At 40.3% G+C, this 21,003-nt stretch overlaps 1 protein-coding gene across 7 annotated transcripts in view; it reads left to right on the plus strand.

Moving 5' to 3' along the window:
• Positions 1 to 11,123, plus strand: part of PATJ (PATJ crumbs cell polarity complex component) — a 356,331-nt gene extending 345,208 nt beyond the window's left edge. For 6 of the 7 annotated variants that reach the window (XM_060022954.1, XM_060022983.1, XM_060023011.1 and 3 more), the window contains 3 exons: positions 3,622 to 3,728; positions 6,931 to 7,054; positions 10,960 to 11,123. In XM_060022954.1, the coding sequence (XP_059878937.1) occupies positions 3,622 to 3,728; positions 6,931 to 7,054; positions 10,960 to 11,106 (378 nt within the window). In that variant the 3' untranslated portion in view covers positions 11,107 to 11,123. The remainder of the gene's footprint in view (positions 1 to 3,621; positions 3,729 to 6,930; positions 7,055 to 10,959) is intronic. The other variant, XM_060023001.1, reaches the window with a different exon arrangement.
• The last annotated feature ends 9,880 nt before the right edge of the window (positions 11,124 to 21,003 follow it).

The following is a 21,003-nucleotide window of genomic DNA, read 5'->3' on the forward strand; positions in this document are numbered from 1 at the left end:
GTCTATCATTTTCTTTTTTGTTGTTTATCCTAAATATTCCCCCAACTTTTTCATTCTTTATATTATAGTATTTCCAGAAGATCCTAAAACTTATAGATAGAAATGTTTTCCCCCAGAATAGGATGCTTCACCCAAAATGTGTTCTGATCCAGCCAGGGCTGGGACCAGGGCCAGCCTGTGGCTTTCCTTGTCTAAATACTCTATTAATAGAGGCAACTAAGCTTAACTATTTAGGTAGTCATGCCCTCTGTCGGCTTATTCTGAAACTGCAGTCAAATCAAGGTCTTGCATTGTTGTCAAGCTAAGTCCCTTCACTCTGTACTTGAGTGCTCTTATGTGGAAGAACTGTTAATCAGAAGCAGGGGAAGACCAGGAGTTCTTGAGAAAGAATCTCTGATAACTAGTTGAGGTGGAAGAGCTATTTATGATTCCTCTTTAACAGATGAAGAAACTGAAACTCAAGCCACAGTGTCATTTAAGTGGCAAAAACTGAACTTCAGATCTTCATTCTGACAGAGCTATACCATATTTCTTCTTAATTCTTTGGAATGTTTTTGCAGAATAGAAATATAAGTGAATGTTTAAATGTTGGTTGTTCTATACTTTTGTCTGGGACCCTCTAAAAGGCAAATCATAGGAAGTAAGAGATATTCTTTCTTTCATTCACCAAATATTAATTGAACACCTACTATATGCTAGACATGTTCTACATAAGGGGCATACAGTAGTGAATAAAACAGACAAACTTCATGCCCTCACATTCTAATATGAAATGGTAAGACAATAAATAAGGCAAGATATATAATTAATTAGATAGTAATGGCAGTAAGAAGGAAATATAAAGCGGGGAAGGAAGATGTTGTTAAACAAAATGCAACTGAGTGAGTTTGAAGATCTATTTGGCTTTGTCCAATGATTCATGAATTGGGCAGCATCCCATTTAACAAGTAGAATGGAACTCCAAGGATCTATACGATATAGAAGGCTTTTATAGGGAGACGGAGGGTGGGACAAGGAAGTTAAAAAGTGAATTATTTCAGGCAAGGTCACCTTCCCTTCCTGGGAAGGCAGGGGGTCTTATCAAGCAGATCCCCTCACTGGTGTTGATGAGGAAATTCCAGACTGATTGTTTTAAAATTCCACTCCAAGGAGGGGCTGAAACTGCAGTTAGGTTAGGTGTTAATTCCTAGTAGGGCTTAGCATACATGACTATTTTGGGCCTGTTTCTTTTCTTTTTTTTCTTAATTAATTTTTTAATTAAAGTATAGTTGATTTACAATGTTATATTAGTTTCAGGTGTACAACATAGTACTTCAATATTTTATGGATTATACTCCATTTAAAGTTATTATATAATATTAGCTATATTCCCTGTGCTGTACATTACATCCTTGTATCTTATTTATTTTGTACCCAGTAGAGTGTGCTTCTTAATCCCCTTCCCCTATCTTGCCCCTTCCCACTTCCCTCTCCCCACTGATAACCACTAGTTTGTTCTCTGTATCTATGAGTCTGTTTCTGTTTTGTTATATCCATTCATTTACTTTATTTTTTAGATTCCACATGTAAGTGAAAACATACAGTATTTGTTTTTTCTCTGTCTGCTTACTCCACTCAGCATAATTCCCTCCAGTTCCATCCATGTTGTTGCAAATGGCAAATTTCTTTTTATGGCTGAGTAATATTCCACTGTATATAGCCACCACACCTTCTTTATCCATTCATCTGTTGATGGACACTTGTGTTGTTCTGTACTGTTTTCCATTACGGCTGCACCAATTTACATTCCAACCAGCAGTGTACTAGGGTTCCCTTTTCTCCACATCCTTACCAATTTATTATTTGTGGTTTTTTTAACAATAGCCAGCCTGACAGGTATGAGGTGATATCTCATTCAGTAGGTTGTTTTTTTTTTTATTTTGTTGATGGTTTCCTTCACTGTGCAAAAACTTTTTAATTACTTCCCATTTGTTTATTTTTGCTTTTTGTTTCCCTTGCCTGAGGAGACAGATTCAAAAAAATATTGCTAATACTTATGTCAATGAGTTTACTGCTTATGTTTTCCTCTAGGAGTTTTATGGTTTCCAGTCTTGCATTTAGGTCTTTAATTAATTCTGAGTTTATTTTTGTATGTGGGGTGTGAAAAAAATGTTCTACTTTCATTCTTTTACATGTTCTTGTCCAGTTTTCACAGCATCACTTATTGAAGACACTGCCTCTTCCCCATTGCATATTTTTGCCTCCTTTGTCATAGATTAATTGACCATAAGTGTGTGGGTTTATTTCTGGTTTCTCTATTCTGTTCCATTGATCTATGCATCTGTTTTTGTGCTAGGGGCCTGTTGTTTCTTTGTAAACAATATAAAATGTTGGGCTGGGGTGTTGGTGTGGGACTTTTAGTTAGGGTGGCCAAGGAGGGTGACTCCAGTGTAAAGACCTGAGGGAAGTGAAGGAGCTGCGGGCAGAGCATTCCAGGCAGAATGCACAGCACTCACAAAGCGCCAAGGTGGAGATGTCTCTGCATGTTAGAGGAACAGCCAGGGGCCAGCATGGCTGGAGCAGGGTGAACACAGGGGAGAATGTTTGGAGACGAAAGTGGAGACATAACTGGGCAGATCACCTACAGATGGCCTTATAGACCATCTAGGGACTTCAGCATGTGATCCAGGGAGCTCCAGATTTCCCTTGGATGGTTTTAAGCAGAGGACTGAAATAATCTTCTGTATTTTAACAGGAACATTCTAGCTGCTATAGACTGAGTGGGGGAGGGGCTGAAGCAGGGAGATGAGTAAGTAGGCTTCTGTAAAACTCCAAGCAAGAGATGATTTTATAGAGACTTCCCTGGAGGTCCAGTGGTTAAGACACCTCGCTTCCACTGCAGGGGGCATGGTTTTGATACCTGGTCGGGGAACTAAGATCCTACATGCCACGTGGCATGGCCAAAGAATAGAAAAAAAAGAGAGAGAGAGAGAGAGAAAGAGATGATTTTATAGAAAGAGCAGTTGAATTTTTTGAGGATTGAAAGTGGGTTGTGAAAGGAAGAGTCGTCAAGGATGACACCAAGGTGTTTGCTGAGACTGGAAGAATGAAGTTGCATTACCTGAGATGAGGAAGGCCAGGGAGCAGAGGAGGGGTGGGGGAGTGGCTCAGTGCTGGACAGGTTAGATTTGAGATACCTGCTGGGTATCCCATTAGGGATGTCAAATTGGTGATTGGGTGTGGAGGTCTGGAGTTAAGTAAGAGGTGGTGCTGGAGAGACAGATTCAGGAATTATCATTACATAGATGATATTTAAATTCATAAAGAGGTATGAAGTGAGATAACTAAGAGGATGTGGAGATGGAAAGATAAGAAGCTCCAGGAGTGAGCCCTGTGGCACTCTGATAGAGTTTGGGGAGCTATGAAAAAAATGGCCAGAAGGTGGAAAGGAAACTAGTAAAGTGTAGTGTCATAGAAGCCAAATGAAGAAAATAGTTTGAGAAAGAATAATCCATTGTGTCAAATTCTGTAGATAGATTAAATAAGACTGAGAACTGACCATTGGATAGAGTATGGTTTCTCTAATTCTTCCCTGACTTATAATGGTTGTCTTGTTCTGACTCCCCCCGCTCCCCCGCCCAGGTTGTGGCAGATACCAATATAAGTGGCATAGCAACTCAGCTTGAGAACATGTCTACGGGCTACCCCCTTGGTTCCCCCGCTGCCAAGCACCATCTGGAGGACACAGAGTGAGTATTCTAGATGCAGAGTGCCTCTTATGTGTGTGGGCAAAGCTCAGTGAGACCTTTTCCAGATTGTAGAGTGTGCTCCCTAAAGGACAGGAATGGGAAAGTACACGTTACCCTTTCTGACTCCTAGGGAATCTCCAAGAAAGCAACAGGGTTGCACTACTTCTCCCAAGGCTTTGCTCCACCACGTGAGTTCTTCACAGACTGTTACCACAGGGCCTGCACACACCGCACCTGGCCGCTGGAACTGGTGCCTGTGCCCTCTCCCCTCAGAATCCTCAGATTAGTAGCCCAGATGCGCCCTTCTTCATTACGCAAGGAACCAGGTTTCCTCAGTTTTCTAAGCTAAAATCTTGTTCTGAGGTTAAATCTTCTCGTCATGCTTGCTGGCATTTTTTACTAAAACCTGTCACTGCAGTTAAAGTTGCTCATTAAAGCAGTGTTTCTCAAACTAGGATGTCCATAAGAATAACCCAAACAGCATATTGAAATATGCTAATTCCTCTGGCCCATTCTCAGAGATTCTGAGTAGGTGGTCTAGGGTGGGTTCTCCAGGACAGTGTTGCTGCAGATAAGCCGAGGACCCACACTTTGAGAAATGCTGCCCAAAGCTATTTGTCTCAACTCTACCAGTGCCTGGTCACTAGCTGGTGCTCAATAAATGTTTGTTGGCTGATCCGAACCCTTTATTGGAAGGATCTGATGGTCACAGCCATTCCCAACTTTTTCCTGATTGCTCATTAACTTAAATGACAGCTTTGAGTTTGTCTTTCTTGAGGAAAGAATACTAAACTAGGCTCATTTTACTTTTTTCTCATTATGAAAGTAATGAACACTTGCTATTAAAATGGGACAAATACATGAAAGTATAACATTTTCAGGCTAGAATGGCCATATATGTAAAAAAAAAAAAAAGAAATCAGGACCCTTATATGAAGAATAGTATACACTTAGCATCCTTTAACGTGTCCATGGAACTACCGAGATGCCCTGTGATCTTGGGTCCTTTGCTGTGATTCCACAGCTCCTGGCAGGTTGGGAACTACTAGGATAAAAGAACTCAAAAATGACTTATAATCTGACCACTGTTAACGTTTGGAGTTTTTTTTGTTTTTTTTTTTTTTTTTTTTACTAGTCTTCTAAGCAAAAGTAAATTAAAACTAACTGGAAGTGTGAGATAAATGCCAGTGGAAGAGTGAAGCTGCATTCCTCCCTCTCCCGGAGAAAACAGACTCTAATTGTGATAGGTACAATTATGACGGTCTCTACTGATTTGGTGGCCCCCAGGGGCTAGCTCTAAAACAATGGCCTTGGACATCTAGGTTCCCATTTCAATATCCTTGGCAATAGGGCTGACTGTGTTTGAAAGAGGAGACATGAATCAAGTTCATGTCTAGCCGGTGGCCTATTACTGAGAGTGCTTATAAGGCCACAAAGTGTTGAAACGTAGAGCCTTATTCATGACGTCATTACCATTCAGCCACAGGGGATAATACTTCATTATTTCAGCAGATATTTATTGAATGCCTTCCTAAGGCTAGACACTACAGGTGCTGGGTCCTGAGGACTCAAACTTAGAAACGTAGGTGAAGGCATTGCCCCAGTCCTCATAGAACTGCCAGAGGATTGGAAAAACAGACCCATAAATCCATGGTTATGAAAGAGTAAGTGTTGGAGAGCTTAGTTCAGTGAGAGAGAGAAGTAAGCACAGAGTCCTGTGAAGCCATGGAAGAGAGGCATAACTCAGCTAGGGCGGGTACTTGGAGGCACTAATGCTTAACCTGAGTTTTTAAATAATTGGAAAAACCAGGAGTGGCATTTAAAAGAGGTAATAATATATACGGTATAGACGTTCAGCAATTACTGTGGATGCCTGCTGTAAACCACCAGCAAGTGCCTAGCAAACAACTGGTATCAGTGGGAAGCAGCTGAAAATCAAGCTTAAAATAAGCCAGGCAAAATCGAGGAGGAGGAGAGGGAAGAATATTCTAGTCAGACAGAACAGCATATTCAAAGGTTGCTCATATCCCAGTTTTGCAAATTTCTCTGAGTACATGAATGGCTGCATTTATATCAGGCGGCTCTGCCTCTCGGACGTGCATGCTGCCGCAGAACAAGTGGCCCTGCCGGGATACTCATGTAAACCTCCTGCGGATGAGACGACAGGGCCCAGGTACCAGAGTTCCTTTAGGTCTTTACCCTTTGGACAACCACGTATGGGAAGAAGAAATTGGCGTTAGTTAAGCTTAGCTTTAACTCCTTGAGCCCAAACGTGTAATTTAATTTTTACCCATGTTGTTTCTGAGAGAGATGACTTCCACACTGGACAAAGCTTTGAAAATCTAAATTATACATTTGAAACAAATTGTCTTTATCCATTTTGCTTCACCTTGGTTTCTCTCTTCTCTCCTGGATTTCAGTTCTCATTTACGTAGTCGTGATTCTGAGGGTGTGATAGGCACAGCGCTTGGTGCTGGGAATGCCCAGAGGGCAGAGGCTTAAGGAGTTGATAATCTGGTAGAGGAGAAAGATGGTTAAGAAATCATGATACAGTATGACAAGTGCTGTATGGAAATCTGGACCAAGAACAAAGGGAGCACAGAGAAGGTGGGGGTGAATGCTTCCAAGGGAGTCAGGAAAGCATCGCACTGGAGATTGGAGGTGGGTTTTGAAGAATGAGTTCCCACACTCAGTGGAAGTGGGGATCAGGTGCAGCGAGGATATTCAGGCAGAATAACAGCAGCCATTACTGAGCTCTAGGGCTGCCGTCACCTGTTCTGTTCAGAGGTCCACCTGTGGGCTGCGGTGTACACCAAGCTCAGGTGATACCCCGCCTCTCCATCTCCATGCATGTTCTTCAAAGATGTAAAGACAGTTCCATTCAGCTTTAGACAGTAAGTTAAAAAGTTAAAAACTAAGCAAAAAAAAAGAGTGCTTTGACAACTTCAGCATCATGACTTTATTTTCAGTTAAAAAACAGTGGGTTTTATGAAAGAGAAACCTCTAAAACATCAAAAATATTGGCATGATATAGGAAATTCAAAAATAAGTTTCTAGATTGCTTTCTGACAGTTTGATTTGATAAACTGACCATCATCATTTCGCAGTATGAAAGTCTCTCTCAAATCTGTGTTCTTCCATTAAAATGAAATTCCCTCTCAATATCTATTCTTGAATTAAACAGCGTGCATTGTGTTTTCAGAACACCTCCACCTAAGATTATTACTTTGGAGAAAGGCTCTGAAGGATTGGGGTTTAGTATTGTAGGGGGTTATGGAAGTCCCCATGGAGACCTGCCAATTTATGTCAAGACTATATTTGCAAAGGTATTTTTTTCCTTTTTACTGTACTTTTTTTTTTTTAAATAAAACTTAGGTGAGATTTTTTTGTGTTTTGCTTTGCTTTACTTTGGGTGATACCTGAATGTGTGCATGTATGCTTGTTTCATTTTCATCTTACAGGAAATTCCCACACCACACTAGTGCAAGAAGTGTTCTTTTATAAAAGTGGAGTCACAAGAAGTGTAATATTCTTTAGACCCTTTTACAAAAGTAGATGCTAACAGATTTTAAAGAGTGTCTTCTTTCAACAACCAGTGTAAGGAATATGGCATGCTCTTTGCAAGAGCTCTTTGGCCTTGGAGGTATTGTTCTTGCGAGAACAAAGATTTAGCTTTCTACTTTAAGATATTGCAGAGGGCCATGGCATAAAGCTTTGTACAAGCCTGCGATCAGTGCAGCATTAATGGCTGCCCAACCTCAGGATGCTTTAGCTGAAGGTGGTTTCTCTCTTCCAATAATCTGCCACGTACTTGCAGGATTAACCCAGTGAGTTAAGACTAAGACTGGATAACAGGGGACTTCCCTGGCAGCGCAGTGGTTAAGAATCCGCCTGCCAATGCAGGGGACATGGGTTTGAGCCCTGGTATGGGAAGATCCCACATACTGCAGAGCAACCAAGCCCGCATGCCACAACCACTGAAGCCCGTGCGCCTAGAGCCTATGCTCCACAACAAGAGAAGCCACCGCAATGAGAAGCCTGCACACCGCAGCGAAGAGTAGCCCCTGCTTGCCGCAACTAGAGGAAAACCCACGCACAGCAACGAAGACCCAACGCAGCCAAAAATTAAATAAATAAATTTATAAAAAGAAAAAAAAAAGGGGTGGATAACAGTATCTTTCGAGAATTAAGTAGTCCAATTCATCCTACTTAATACACAGGTCATAGTGTAGGTTTCTACTGCTGCCACTAGATAGCTCTTAGATAAGTTTTTAATTTCATTATTAAAGTTGGAATTTAAATTTGTTATAAACTTTTAAGATCTCTGAAAGTATTTAGTATTGATACTACAACTTCATTCTTCATTGCTTTTATCACAATCATTTGTTTATTAATTGATCCAATTGCCCCCTAGTGCTTTATTTTCCTAAAGAAATAAAGGCCTTCCACAGAAGAAATAAGACAGATTCTTTCTCTTTCCAGAAGGCTGTACTATACACTATATACAAGTTTGCTTTTACCTATGCAGAACTTATCACCTGTTAATTGGGTGTGACCGTGACCTGACATAAGCCTCAAGTCGTTTGGCGTTTGCTTTTGGAACACATTAGGCAGCTACAGATTTTTTTTTTTTGTGGTACGCGGGCTTCCCACTGTTGTGGCCTCTCCCGTTGCGGAGCACAGGCTCCAGACGCGCAGGCTCCGTGGCCACGGCATGTGGGATCTTCCCGGACCGGGGCACGAACCCGTGTCCCCTGCATCGGCAGGCGGACCCTCAACCACCGCGCCACCAGGGAAGCCCAAGCAGCTACAGATTTACACACCTGTTTCCATCTTGCTAGGATGCCTGTCAAGGGGGCATGTTATTCCCATGCACACATCTGTTGACCTGATGATGGATGAACAGGGAAAGGAAAGGCAGATCAGAAACATTCTGGATGACAGTGCTGCCCCAGTCTGATAATTCCCAAGGTGGATAAACCACCTACAGACCCTCCTTTTCCTAGGATAACACCGTAAGTAGCTGTGATCATGATTCTTTGGGAGGATTGTTATACTTTGCATTTAAAAGAGCCAGCTATGGAGATAATGACAGTGGAATGGCTGCAAAGTGAGCCCCCACTAAGCTAAAGATTCCCCCCATAGGAGTTTTGATCTAGGAACTACAGCTATATGTTTTCTTTTTTTTTTTTTTTTAAACACTGAACATACATTCTTTAAAATGTTTATCTCTGATTCAGGTTTCTGGACCTCAGATGTCCACAGGCTGGACACAGGGTGTGGATTATTACGTGACCTTTTTGGTGTCCTAAGCATCTTTTAACAGTTCTCTTGCTCAACTAAGAAATGATTGTGGCCCAGCCAGGTCTTTTCTTCCCCTCCAGAAGTAGGAAGCATCACAGACACTGAGGGTGTGCAGGATTTGCGAGGCTTAATCCGTCTGATTAACTGGCCGGCAGGGCCTTCCATTTTCTTTCAGGTGTTTGGTTGGAAACTTCAGAATCAAAGCCAACTTTAGATCTTAGTCCCTTCAGCAGCCGAATTTTACCATAAGCCAACAAGATAGTGGCCTAAAGACTTCGACAGCCCTGAAAATTGAGGGAGCAGTTTTTTGGAGCCTGTGAAATCTGAAAACATGAGTTTGATCATCATTTGTTTCATCTTATTATACTACCGCCATGATTGAGTAAATACCGTGTGCCGTACACTTAATCCTTGGGCGAAAGATAGATAATAGAGCCTATATAGCAGCGTAGGGAAGGCGAAGTGACCAAACCTAGGACACAGCAAGTGGGTAAGGCCACGTTTCCAAGCTAGATGGAGGTCTGTCTGTGAGCCATTTATTTCTTCCTTCCCTTGTTTAGTCCACAGATGCCACATTAATAACATAGGAGAGGAGATTCAGGTCAGTGTAATTATCAGGCAAGCACGGCAATACCTGAAATAGTGTACACATCCTAGAAAGCCGAAAAATCGACCTTTTTTGCATTAGTGAAAATGAAAACTTGAAGAGCTTAATGTGCTCTTTAAAAAACTAATTACACAGGTATCTGAGGTTAACTGAAACGCTTAAATCTCAGCATGTAAAATTTATTAAAATCAAGTTAGATTTATCCATTAGCACTACGTGTTTAATCCTGTCTTCGGTGCTGTTAACACACTTTCTTAAAAGAAAAAAAAATTTTTAAACAAAGCTGCAAATTCTTTAATCTTGGTATTTTCCCCCCAGTATAGTCCTGGTTTTGAATATTCTTTATTACATCTTTTTACAGGAATTCCATCCTTTTCATGGCTTTGAAATTCTAGATAATTCACCCACCACCTCAGGACCTCCATGCTGTAGGACACAGGTCTCTGGAGTGTTAGTGCCTCTTAGCTCGGCTTCTGCAGGAGGCCATCAGCGACGAGGTGCCCACGGGCCTTGGTTAATTTCCCCAGTAGTTCCACATCATTTAGAGGACTCTTTTGGCACTAACCTTTCCAGGAGTTCTCACAATTACTCCAACAGATGGAGAAAGCTTCCTGTGAATCATTTTCTAGGTCTTTTATTTCCTTACTCGTCCAAAGTATTTCTAGTAATATCATGGCGTTTTTGATACTCAGCTTTAGAAGGAAGAAAAGCCCAAGTTTCACTTGCTTTGTGCCATTCTGAAGAGCCATGCATGAATGAATATGTAATGAAAGTAGTCATTTAGAAACCTATTTAGATGGATCAAAGGTAAAGTTGAAGCTATTGAATATATTACAAAATTTTAGAAATGCTCCACTTCTGTGTATTTTTATATTTATATATATATGTATATAGAACAGCTTTATTGAGATATGTTCACATACCATAAAATTCACCCATTTAGAGGATAAAGCTAATACCAGATTCAGTTCTGCCTTTGTATGCTACATATTCATGAATGTGACGTGATATGACATTCAAATTCTATTCAGTACTGAATATTGAAATAAGGTCCTACTGGTATTAAAAGAAATGTGAACGTCAGGACATTTCTACTAGTATGTTATGTAAACAATGCATAATTATGATTACTACTCAACCATTATTCAAATAACATATCCTACATTTTTCTTAGTTTTCTTAATTTAAAAGTATTACCTAGAAATAACTTTAATTGGTAGTTTTAAAAGTTTTTCTTTTAATATGCACACCATCATGTTAATATTATTTGAATATTAATTGCATCATCCTAGATTAAACTGGAATGTTTCTTGTTTGCAGGGAGCAGCTGCAGATGACGGCCGATTGAAGCGAGGTGATCAGATTTTAGCTGTTAATGGTGAGACTCTGGAAGGTGTTACACATGAGGAAGCTGTGGCCATTCTAAAACACCAGAGAGGAACTGTAGTCTTAACTGTGCTGTCCTGAGCCTTGGGTCCTGATCACAAGATTGGCCTAGGTTTCACGTGAATTTCCCAAGTTGACAATCTAATGTTTCCCAGATTCTCTCACCTCTTGGTGAGGTTAATTTCTAACAGCTGAGTCTTATGCATTTTGCATTTAACGTCAATGTTTATCAACTAGTAGTAAGTGGTTCTGATTATATTTGCTGAAATGGAAGTTAACAACCTCTCATTCCTTATGTCCTTCTCTCCCCGTCCCGACTCATGGAGGCTAAGCAGCAACCAGAGCACATCCAATGAACAGAAACAAATGTTAAGCAACTTGTCATCTCACTCATGATTTACGTATGCTAATTGTCTCTTCAGATACACCAGAAAACATTAGCAGTGTAATTAACTTAGCAGTGATGCCCATGATGAAATACCAGATTCTCCTGTGGGAAATTACTGTGCTCTTTTCTGTACGACTTATCGTCAAATAAGCCTCAAATTCATTTCTCTGGGTAGATCTTTATAAGTTAGTCATTGGTGATTATGATGAGTCAATTTGCAGACTGTAATCTAAAAATTCTGAATGGCTTTCTAATTGTTTTCTTAGCTACATAAGTGCATACCACTGAGAAAATGCACCTTCTTCTCAGCAAGAACAATTAGCATCCATGTTCTGAATTCTAACAATGCTAAGTTATGCTCAAGTCTGGGAAGTTCATCTGGAGTTAACAGCATTTCAGTAGGCAGGCATCATTCCCACACCTCAGGCTTCAGACGAGGAGGTGGAAGCCCCAGAACCACACTGCAGAGGTCAGCAAGTTTTTACTAAAGACAGCCAAGGTCTGGATGGCCTTGGCATTGTGCAAAGTGGAGTGACAAATTTGAGTATCCCTCCGCTTGGCTCCGTGCCTGTCCGTCGAGCAGCACGCAGTGTAGGAACGTAGATGGAGCAGCGCACTTAGCCACAGAGTGACTGAACAAGTGGACTGAGCTTAGGAATCAGTGATGGCTCCCTGGAGACTGTTTCCTGGTCTCCAGGCAGCCTCCCGTTTGCTGAAGCGTTCATGCTAAGAAAGCAACTACAGCAGAAAATAAAAGAATACCTTTAAAGTTGGTTAGGGGCCTTCTTATTCAGGTATTAGTAGGAAAAGGGTGGGGGGAGATGCTTATCAATGAATGTTATAGGTTCTTCTGTGAAAAAATGCACCACAAAAGATGAGTACCAGAATGGGTAATAGAAGTAGTGTGGCATTATTTAACTAAAACACAATGCTGCAAATGGTTCACAATAATTATCAAAATGTAATGGGCTCCAATTTAAAATGTTATTTAATAAGTATAGATTTTAATTGAGAACTATCTTTCAGTAGATGTAATCACAAAGTGCATTAACTCTTGTTGGAATATTTTATGGCTATTCCAAAGCGTAGAGTGCCTAAATTTCATGTTGAAAATGTCTTTCATTACTGGTATTAAGTTTTCTGAATTTACACATGGCTTTTGAAATGTCTGATGTATCCTGAGATACGCAGTGTTGTTAGAAATTATTTTTCAATGCATGAGAGCCTATCAGCCTCAGAACGTTCTCTGTTAATTGTATCTGCAAGAACACCTCAAGCAGCCAAGAAGAAATAAAGCCCAAATAAAACTTGAAAATGCACCTTAAAAAAACATACATACGTTATATATATATATACTTTTGAAATGTGATTCTGCTTGATTTTGATGGAATGGCCATTAAATACACATTTTGAAGTAACATATCATTGTTTTGTTTCTTTACACATTATCCTTTTAGGACATGCTACGACAAGTCTCTTGATAAAGGAATTGCAGTGCTTTATACTCCTTGCTGCAGTAAATTGATATAACTATTGCTTCTCATAACTGGTTCTGTCTCTGCTTGCATGACTAGTAAATAAGTGCCTTCCCTAAAACATTTTTTTTTTTTGCATCAGAACTTACCAAGCTAAGAGGATATGAAGATGGGAATTTGTGAAAGGAGTAGTTCTCTCGTAGCCACATGTATTGTTTTAGCCTCATCATTTGGGCCATTTAAGTATAGTAATGATACCATTTATTAGAGTTAGCATGAGAGGGAAGTAAACCAGGAAAGATAAAACTGCTGATATTTCCAAAAATTCTAAATAAATGTAGTTACCAAGGAGCAAATGGAGTTTTATTATATATGAAAAAGTTTAATTTCTGCATCTTGTTTTGTGTTTTCATCAGCTATTTTGTTCCCTAATAGAAAAAGAATCAACTTTTCACAAAGTCTAGTATCCTATTAATATCTAGGATCCATTAATAGCTGTCTCGTATTAATTGCTGCTGTGTTGTCAGGCATTAGAAGAGATGCTTTTCAAAGGAGGCGGTATAGCAGTCCAGAAGGTGAGTCTTGGCATCACACTGCCTGAGTTTGAATCTTGATATAGTAGCCATGTGACCTTGTCCAAGTTATTTAGTTTCTTCAATCAGAAAGGGGGGAGAGGAGAGTTCAAAGCACTATAATGAATAAAATCCAAGTAGAACTCTTAGTCTAGTGCCTGGATCATAGTAAGTACTACATAAACAAATATTAACAATAAACCTCTTATTCCATTTATGGAGATGGTCTGAAATTAGACACATGCTGGAGATGAGTGGTTTCAATCAGTAATGACCTTTAAAAAGAAAATATTTCCGAGAGTGGCTTAGCTCTGAATTGTTGCCCCAAGTCAGATAACAAAGTGTGTAACTGATTAAAATGCTGTGAGCTTGTGTAACTAGAGCTTGTGTTATCAAAAAGCTGAAACCAAGGCTTCCATTGTCAGCCATGCCACTGGGATATAGCTGGATGGGGGTAATACCAACTCCATACGCCTGCTGCCCACCTCCGGAACCAGGCAAGGCAGTTCAATAACCATCAACCCTCGGCAAGCAATTTTAACCTGGTACATTCCAGGAATTTGGAATTGTAAACTGTTCTTTTATTAACCCAGCCACACTCCCTTTCTTCCCTTCTTCACACCCATCCACTGTCAGAGAAGTCAGCCCCACCCCCACCAGATGAGACACTTCTTTGAAAACAGGGACTAGGTCACATTCACCTTCATGTTAATTTCATCCAGTGTACTTTTCAAATTCTGTATGTCCCATCTTTAGATGTTTTATTTGGGTCTTTTTAAAATATCTTCCATTTCCCTCCTCATGGCCATGTTTTCCTTTACATCAGAGGTTAACAAACTTTTGATGTGAAGAACCAGATAATACATATTTTAGGCTTTTCAGGCCTTTGTAATCTTCGTCATAAGTACTCAACTTTGCCATTGTAGCGTGCAAGCAGCGGTAGACAAAACATAAATGAACAAGCTGGCTGTGTTCTAATAAAGCTTTATTTTCACACACAGGCAGTGAGCCAACTTTGGCCCACAGGCTATACTTTGCCCCTGCTTTATATACGTGAATATATTTTAAGACTATAGTAGTTAAGACCCTTTTCTACTATAGTATTCCATCTTTGCTATTCCTAGAGTGTTCTGTTGATTGAATTTTCTTTCCTGATTATGGATGGGTCTTATCTTTTGGCTTCGCATGTCTGATAATTTTTTATTGGATGCAAGCATTGTAAAATTTACGTTGTTGGGTGATGGATTCCACTGTATTCCTTTAAATGGTAGTGGACTCTTCTGGCATGCAGTTATGTTAACTCATAATCAGTTTGATCCTTTCAACTCTTGTTCTCAGGCTTTCCTAGGGCAGATCTAATGCAGCCTTCAGAGCTAATTTTGTCCCACTGTTAAGGCATTCTGAAATTTCTATCCAATGCCTGTATATCATGAGGTCTTTCCACTCTGACAGGTGGAAACCATCCACAGCCCTGTCTGAACTCCAGGTGATTCTTTCCTTGAAGAGTTCCCTCTCGTGCATGTGCAGATTCATATTCCAACCAAGACTTAAGGGCCTCTATAGCTGCAGGGCTCTAAGCTCGTACTCCATGCAGCTCCCTCCTGGCCAGCACTCTGCCTTACAGCTCACCCACCATGGCCTCCCTGAACTTTGATCTCTCTCTGCAACTCATGGAGTCTATTTGGTTCCCCTTCCCTGGGTTGTAGCCTGGGTACTGCCTCCAGGCAGTAAACTGGGGCACTTGTAGACCTTCCCTTGTTTCCCTTCTTTTGGGCTTTAAAATCCTGTGCTACCTGTTGTCCAATGTCTGAAAACTGTTCTTTCATATATTATATCCACTCTTCCATTGTTTACTACAGCAGGTGCTAAGGGCAATTCCCATAGCACTTAATTCATGGACAGAAGCAAAAGTCCTTTATTCTTGATCTAATCAAAAGGATTTGAGATGGTAATAAGAATCAATTTCTCACAATATGATGATTCAATTTTCTGTAAGCATTTTGCACTTAAAGAAGCACTATCCCAGTAAGCCCCCTTGGTTTCTCCCAGTTTCTGGAATTGACAGCCCATTTGACTCAGTCCTTGGGCTCCTTCTCCCACCCCTGCCCACAGCCACCCCTTCGCAGGTGACCTAGGGAGGATATCCCTCTTCAGGAGCACACTTTTTCAGGATGAGGACTCCCACCATCTTAACTTGGGAGATGGAGCCACATTGCCTTTCCTTAGTGTTGGTTTTCAAACTTTATAAGAAACTGAAACTTTTTGTCCCCAATTCCTCTTCCCAATTTTATACTTTATTTATACTTCTGTTTTCCTATTAAAGTCAATCGGAATAGTGAGACTTTTTTGAACACACAATTTTAAATTTAGGTAATAGTTCCAGTTTTATGTCAGCCTCCTGCAAATGTAAAATTTTTGACAGCTTGACTCTCAAACTTCAAATTCTCTATATTTAAGTAAAGATGAAAAAAGAAACATTTCACTCTCTGCATAACACCAAGATAAACTGAAATTTGGAAGAGTTCTCTGTGTGTATGTGTGTGTGTGTGTGTGTGTGTGTGTGTGTGTGTGTAAGAGTCTGTAACCTGCACCCATTCTGAGCAGTGCTTCCATTTCCAGTCACTTTAAGGAGGAAGAAGCTGCTTTGGTCTTGAGTCCCTGAGATGATGCTGTCAAGTATCAGGACCTGTGCTGGGCAAAGCTATATAGGAGCAAATATTTTTTCTGATCCTCCTTCTAGAATCAGATTTTAGAAATTGTGACAGCCTCAGAATTGGAGTATGTCCTGCTTGCCACAATGCCACTCTCATTTCACAGGTGGGAAAAACATGGCAGAGGGAGTAAGTGGCTTGCCCAGTCCATTCAGCTAATTTGCAGGCAGAAGAGTCTTCAGTAAATCTCGGTGGAAATTCATCAATTTAGCAAACTGTCGTAGAGCGCCCACACATGGCTTCTAAATTAGCCCCAAATTTTTAAAGCTTATTTCAGTTCTCCCTAACTTAGCTCCACAACACAAGGCACTTGCAAGACAAAAATAAAGGCTAGGAGACCAAGAAAAATAGACGTATCTTTTGGATGTTGACAAAGAAGATGCAGTCTGTCAACTCCCCATACAGCTCTACATTCTGGGAGGAATTCCCATAGCAGTTTAGGCATTCTTCTCAAGGCAGCCATAGCTGATGACAGGTGCAGTGTCACCTGCCCCTCCTGCCTAATGTCTTGACTGGGCACGTGCCCTGCTTTCCTCTCCTGGGAGAGCAGAAGAAATGTGATGGAGTAAGGGGTACCAGCCACTCCAGAAACATTTTATTTCCTGGGAACTTCAGGATAGCTGTTTGAAAACAGATTCCAAGGACCCCCACACCCTGAGGGATGGGATTCATCTGTTTGTAAAGGTTAGGAGCAGAAATTTCCTGTCTGACATTTTATTGGTCAGGGTTCTCCAGAGAAATAGAACCAATAGGATGTGTGTGGAAAGAGATTTATTGTAAGGAAATGGCTTATGCAATTATGGAAGCTGGCAAGTCCAAAATCTTCAGTGTGGGCTGGCAGGCTCACAACCCAGGAGAGCTGATGGTGCTGATGAGGTCTGAAGGCTGCAGGAGAATTTCCTCCTGCTCAGAGAGGCCAGTCTTTTTGTTCTAGTCAGGCCTTCAACTGATTGGATGAAGCCCACCCACGTTACAGAAGACAATCTGCTGACTCAAAGTCTACTGATTTAAATGTTAGTCTCCACACTATGGCGCCTGCCAGCACCACCTTCCTCACGGTAGAATCAGCTCCTAGGGATGGATGCTGCCAGTGTCTATGCCCCCAGGGTGAGCTGCAGCAGCACCCCCCTTCCCTAAAAGACTCTCCAAGACCAGCAGCCGTGTGGCTGGCAGGGTCTTGTTGCTCTGGCCTGGTGTCAGGCCTGAGCCTCTGAGGTAGGAGAGCCAAGTTCATGACACTGGACCACAAGAGACCTCCCAGCCCCATGTAATATCAATTGGCAGGAGCTCTCCCACAGATCTCCATCTCAACGCTAAGACCCAGCACCACCCAACGGCCAGCAAGCTCCAGTGCTGGACACCCCATGCCAAGCAAATAGCAAGACAGGAGCACAACCTCACCCATTAGTGGAGAGGCTGCCTAAAATCATACTAAGTTCACAGACACCCCAAAACATACCACCGGATGCAGCCCTGCCCACCAAAAAGACAAGATCCAGCTCCACCCACCAGAACACAGGCACCAGCCCCCTCCACTAGAAAGCCTTCACAAGCCACTGAAACATCCTACCCACTGGGGGCAGACACCAAAGCCAACGGGAACTACAAACCTACAGCCTGCAAAAAGGAGACCCCAAACAGAGTGAGTTAAGCAAAATGAGAAGACAGAGAAATATGCAGCAGATGAAGGAGCAAGGTAAAAGCCCAGCAGACCAAACAAATGAGGAGGAAATAGGCAGTCTGCCTGAAAAAGAATTCAGAGTAATGATAGTAAAGATAATCCAAAACCTTGGAAATAGAATGGAGAAAATACAAGAAATGTTTAACAAGGACCTAGAAGAACTAAAGAGCAAGCAAACAATGAAAAACACAATAAATGAAATTAAAAATTCTCTAGAAGGAATCAGTAGCAGAATGGCTGAGGCAGAAGAACAGATAAGTGACCTGGAAGATAAAATAGTGGAAATAACTATCACAGAGCAGAATAAAGAAAAAAGAATTAAAAGAATTGAGGGCAGTCTCAGGGACCTCTGGGACAACATTAAACACACCAACATTCGAATTATAGGGGTGCCAGAAGAACAAGAGAAAAAGGGGTCTGAGAAAATATTTGAAGGGATTATAGTTGAAATTTCCCCTAACATGGGAAAGGAAATAGTCAATCAAGACCAGGAAGCACAGAGAGTCCCATACAGGGTAAATCAAAGGAGAAACACACCAAGACACATATTAATCAAACTATCAAAAATTAAATTCAAAGAAACAATATTAAAAGCAGCAAGGGAAAAGCAACAAATAACATACAAGGGAATCCCCATAAGGTTAACAGCTGATCTTTCAGCAAAAACTCTGCAAGCCAGAAGAGAGTGGCAGGACATATTTAAAGTGATGAAAGGGAACAACCTACAACCAAGATTACTCTACCCAGCAAGGATCTCATTCAGATTTGATGGAGAAATTAAAACCTTTACAGACAAGCAAAAATTAAGAGAATTCACCACCACCAAACCAGCTTTACAACAAAAGCTAAAGGAACTTCTCTAGGCAAGAAACACAAGAGAAGGAAAAGACCTACAATAACAAACCCAAAGCAATTAAGAAAACGGTAACAGGAACATAAATGTTGATAACTGCCTTAGATGTAAATCGATGAAATGCTCCAACCAAAAGACATAGACTGGCTGAATGGATACAAAAACAAGACCCATATATATGCTGTCTACAAGAGACCCACTTCAGACCTAGGGACACATACAGACTGAAAGTGAGGGGATGGAAAAAGACATTCCATGCAAATGGAAATCAAAAGAAAGCTGGAGTAGCAATTCTCATATCAGACAAAATAGACTTTAAAATAAAGACTGTTACAAGAGATAAGAAAGACACTACATAATGATCAAGGGATCAATCCAAGGAGAAGATATAACAATGGTAAATATTTATGTAACCACCATAGGAGCACCTCAATACATAAGGCAAATGCTAACAGCCATAAAAGGGGAAATTGACAGTAACACAATAATAGTAGGGAACTTTAACACCCCACTTTCACCAATGGACAGATCATCCAAAATGAAAATAAATAAGGCAGCACAAGCTTTAAATGACACGTTAGAAAAGACGGACTTAATATTTATAGGACATTCCATCCAAAAACAACAGAATGCACTTTCTTCTCAAGTGCTCATGAAACATTCTCCAGGATAGATCATATCTTGGGTCACAAATCAAGCCTTGGTAACTTTAAGAAAATTGAAATCATATCAAGTATCTTTTCTGACCACAACACTATGAGACTAGATATCAATTACAGGAAAAAAACTGTAAAAAATACAAACACAAGGAGGCTAAACAATACACTACTAAATAACCAAGAGATCACTGAAGAAATCAAAGAGGAAATCAAAAAATAGCTAGAACGAATGATAATGAAAACATGATGACACAAAACCTATGGGATGCAGCAAAAGCAGTTTTAAAGGGAAGTTCATAGCCATACAATCCTACCTCAAGAAACAAGAAATATCTCAAATTAACAACCTAAACCTTCATCTAAAGCAATTAGAGAAAAAAGAACAACAACCACCAAAAAAACCCCAAAGTTAGCGGAAGGAAAGAAATCATAAATATCAGATCAGAAATAAATGAGAAAGAAATGAAGGAAGCAATAGCAAAGATCAATAAAACTAAAAGCTGGCTCTTTGAGAAGATAAACAAAATTGATAAACCACCTGCCAGAATCATCAAGCAAAAAAGGGAGAAGACTCAAATCAATAAAATTAGAAATGAAGAAGTAACAACTGGCACTGTAAAAATACAAAAAAATCATGAGAGATTACTACAAGCAACTCTATGCCAATAAAATGGACAACCTGGAAGAAATGGACAAATTCTTAGAAAAGCACAACCTTCCGAGACTGAACAAGAAGAAATAGAAAATATAAACAGACCAATCACAAGCACTGAAATTGAAACTATGATTAAAAATATTCCAACAAGCAAAAGCCCAGGACCAGATGGCTTCACAGGTGAATTCTATCAAACATTTAGAGAAAAGCTAACACCTATCCTTCTCAAACTCTTTCAAAATATAGCAGTGGGAGGAACACTCCCAAACTCATTCTACGAGGCCACCATCACTCTGATACCAAAACCAGACAGAGATGTCACAAAGAAAGAAAACTACAGGCCAATATCACTAATGAACATAGATGCAAAAATCCTCAACAAAATACTAGCAAACAGAATCCAACAGCACATTAAAAGGATCATACGGCATGATCAAGTGGGGTTTATCCCAGGAATGCAAGGATTCTTCAATATATGCAAATCAATCAATGTGATACACCATATTAACAAACTGAAGGATAGAAACCATATAATAATCTCAATAGATGCAGAAAAAGCTTTTGACAAAATTTAACACCCATTTATGATAAAAACTCTTCAGAAAGTAGGCACACAGGGAATTTACATCAACATAATAAAGGCCATATATGACAAACCCACAGCCAACATCATTCTCAATGGTGAAAAACTGAAACCATTTCCTCTAAGATCAGGAACAAAACAAAGATACCCACTCTCACCACTATTATTCAACATAGTTTCAGAAGTTTTAGCCATAGCATATCAGAGATGGAAAAGAAATAAAAGGAATCCAAATTGGAAAAGAAGTCAAACTGTCACTGTTTGCAGATGACATGATACTATACATAGAGAATCCTAAAGATGCTACCAGAAAACTACTAGAGCTAATCAATGAATTTGGTAGAGTAGCAGGATACAAAATTAATGCACAGAAATCTCTTGCATTCCTATACACTAATGAT

Source organism: Delphinus delphis, chromosome 1 (genome assembly GCF_949987515.2).
Source record: "Delphinus delphis chromosome 1, mDelDel1.2, whole genome shotgun sequence".
Taxonomy (NCBI): Eukaryota; Metazoa; Chordata; class Mammalia; order Artiodactyla; family Delphinidae; genus Delphinus; species Delphinus delphis.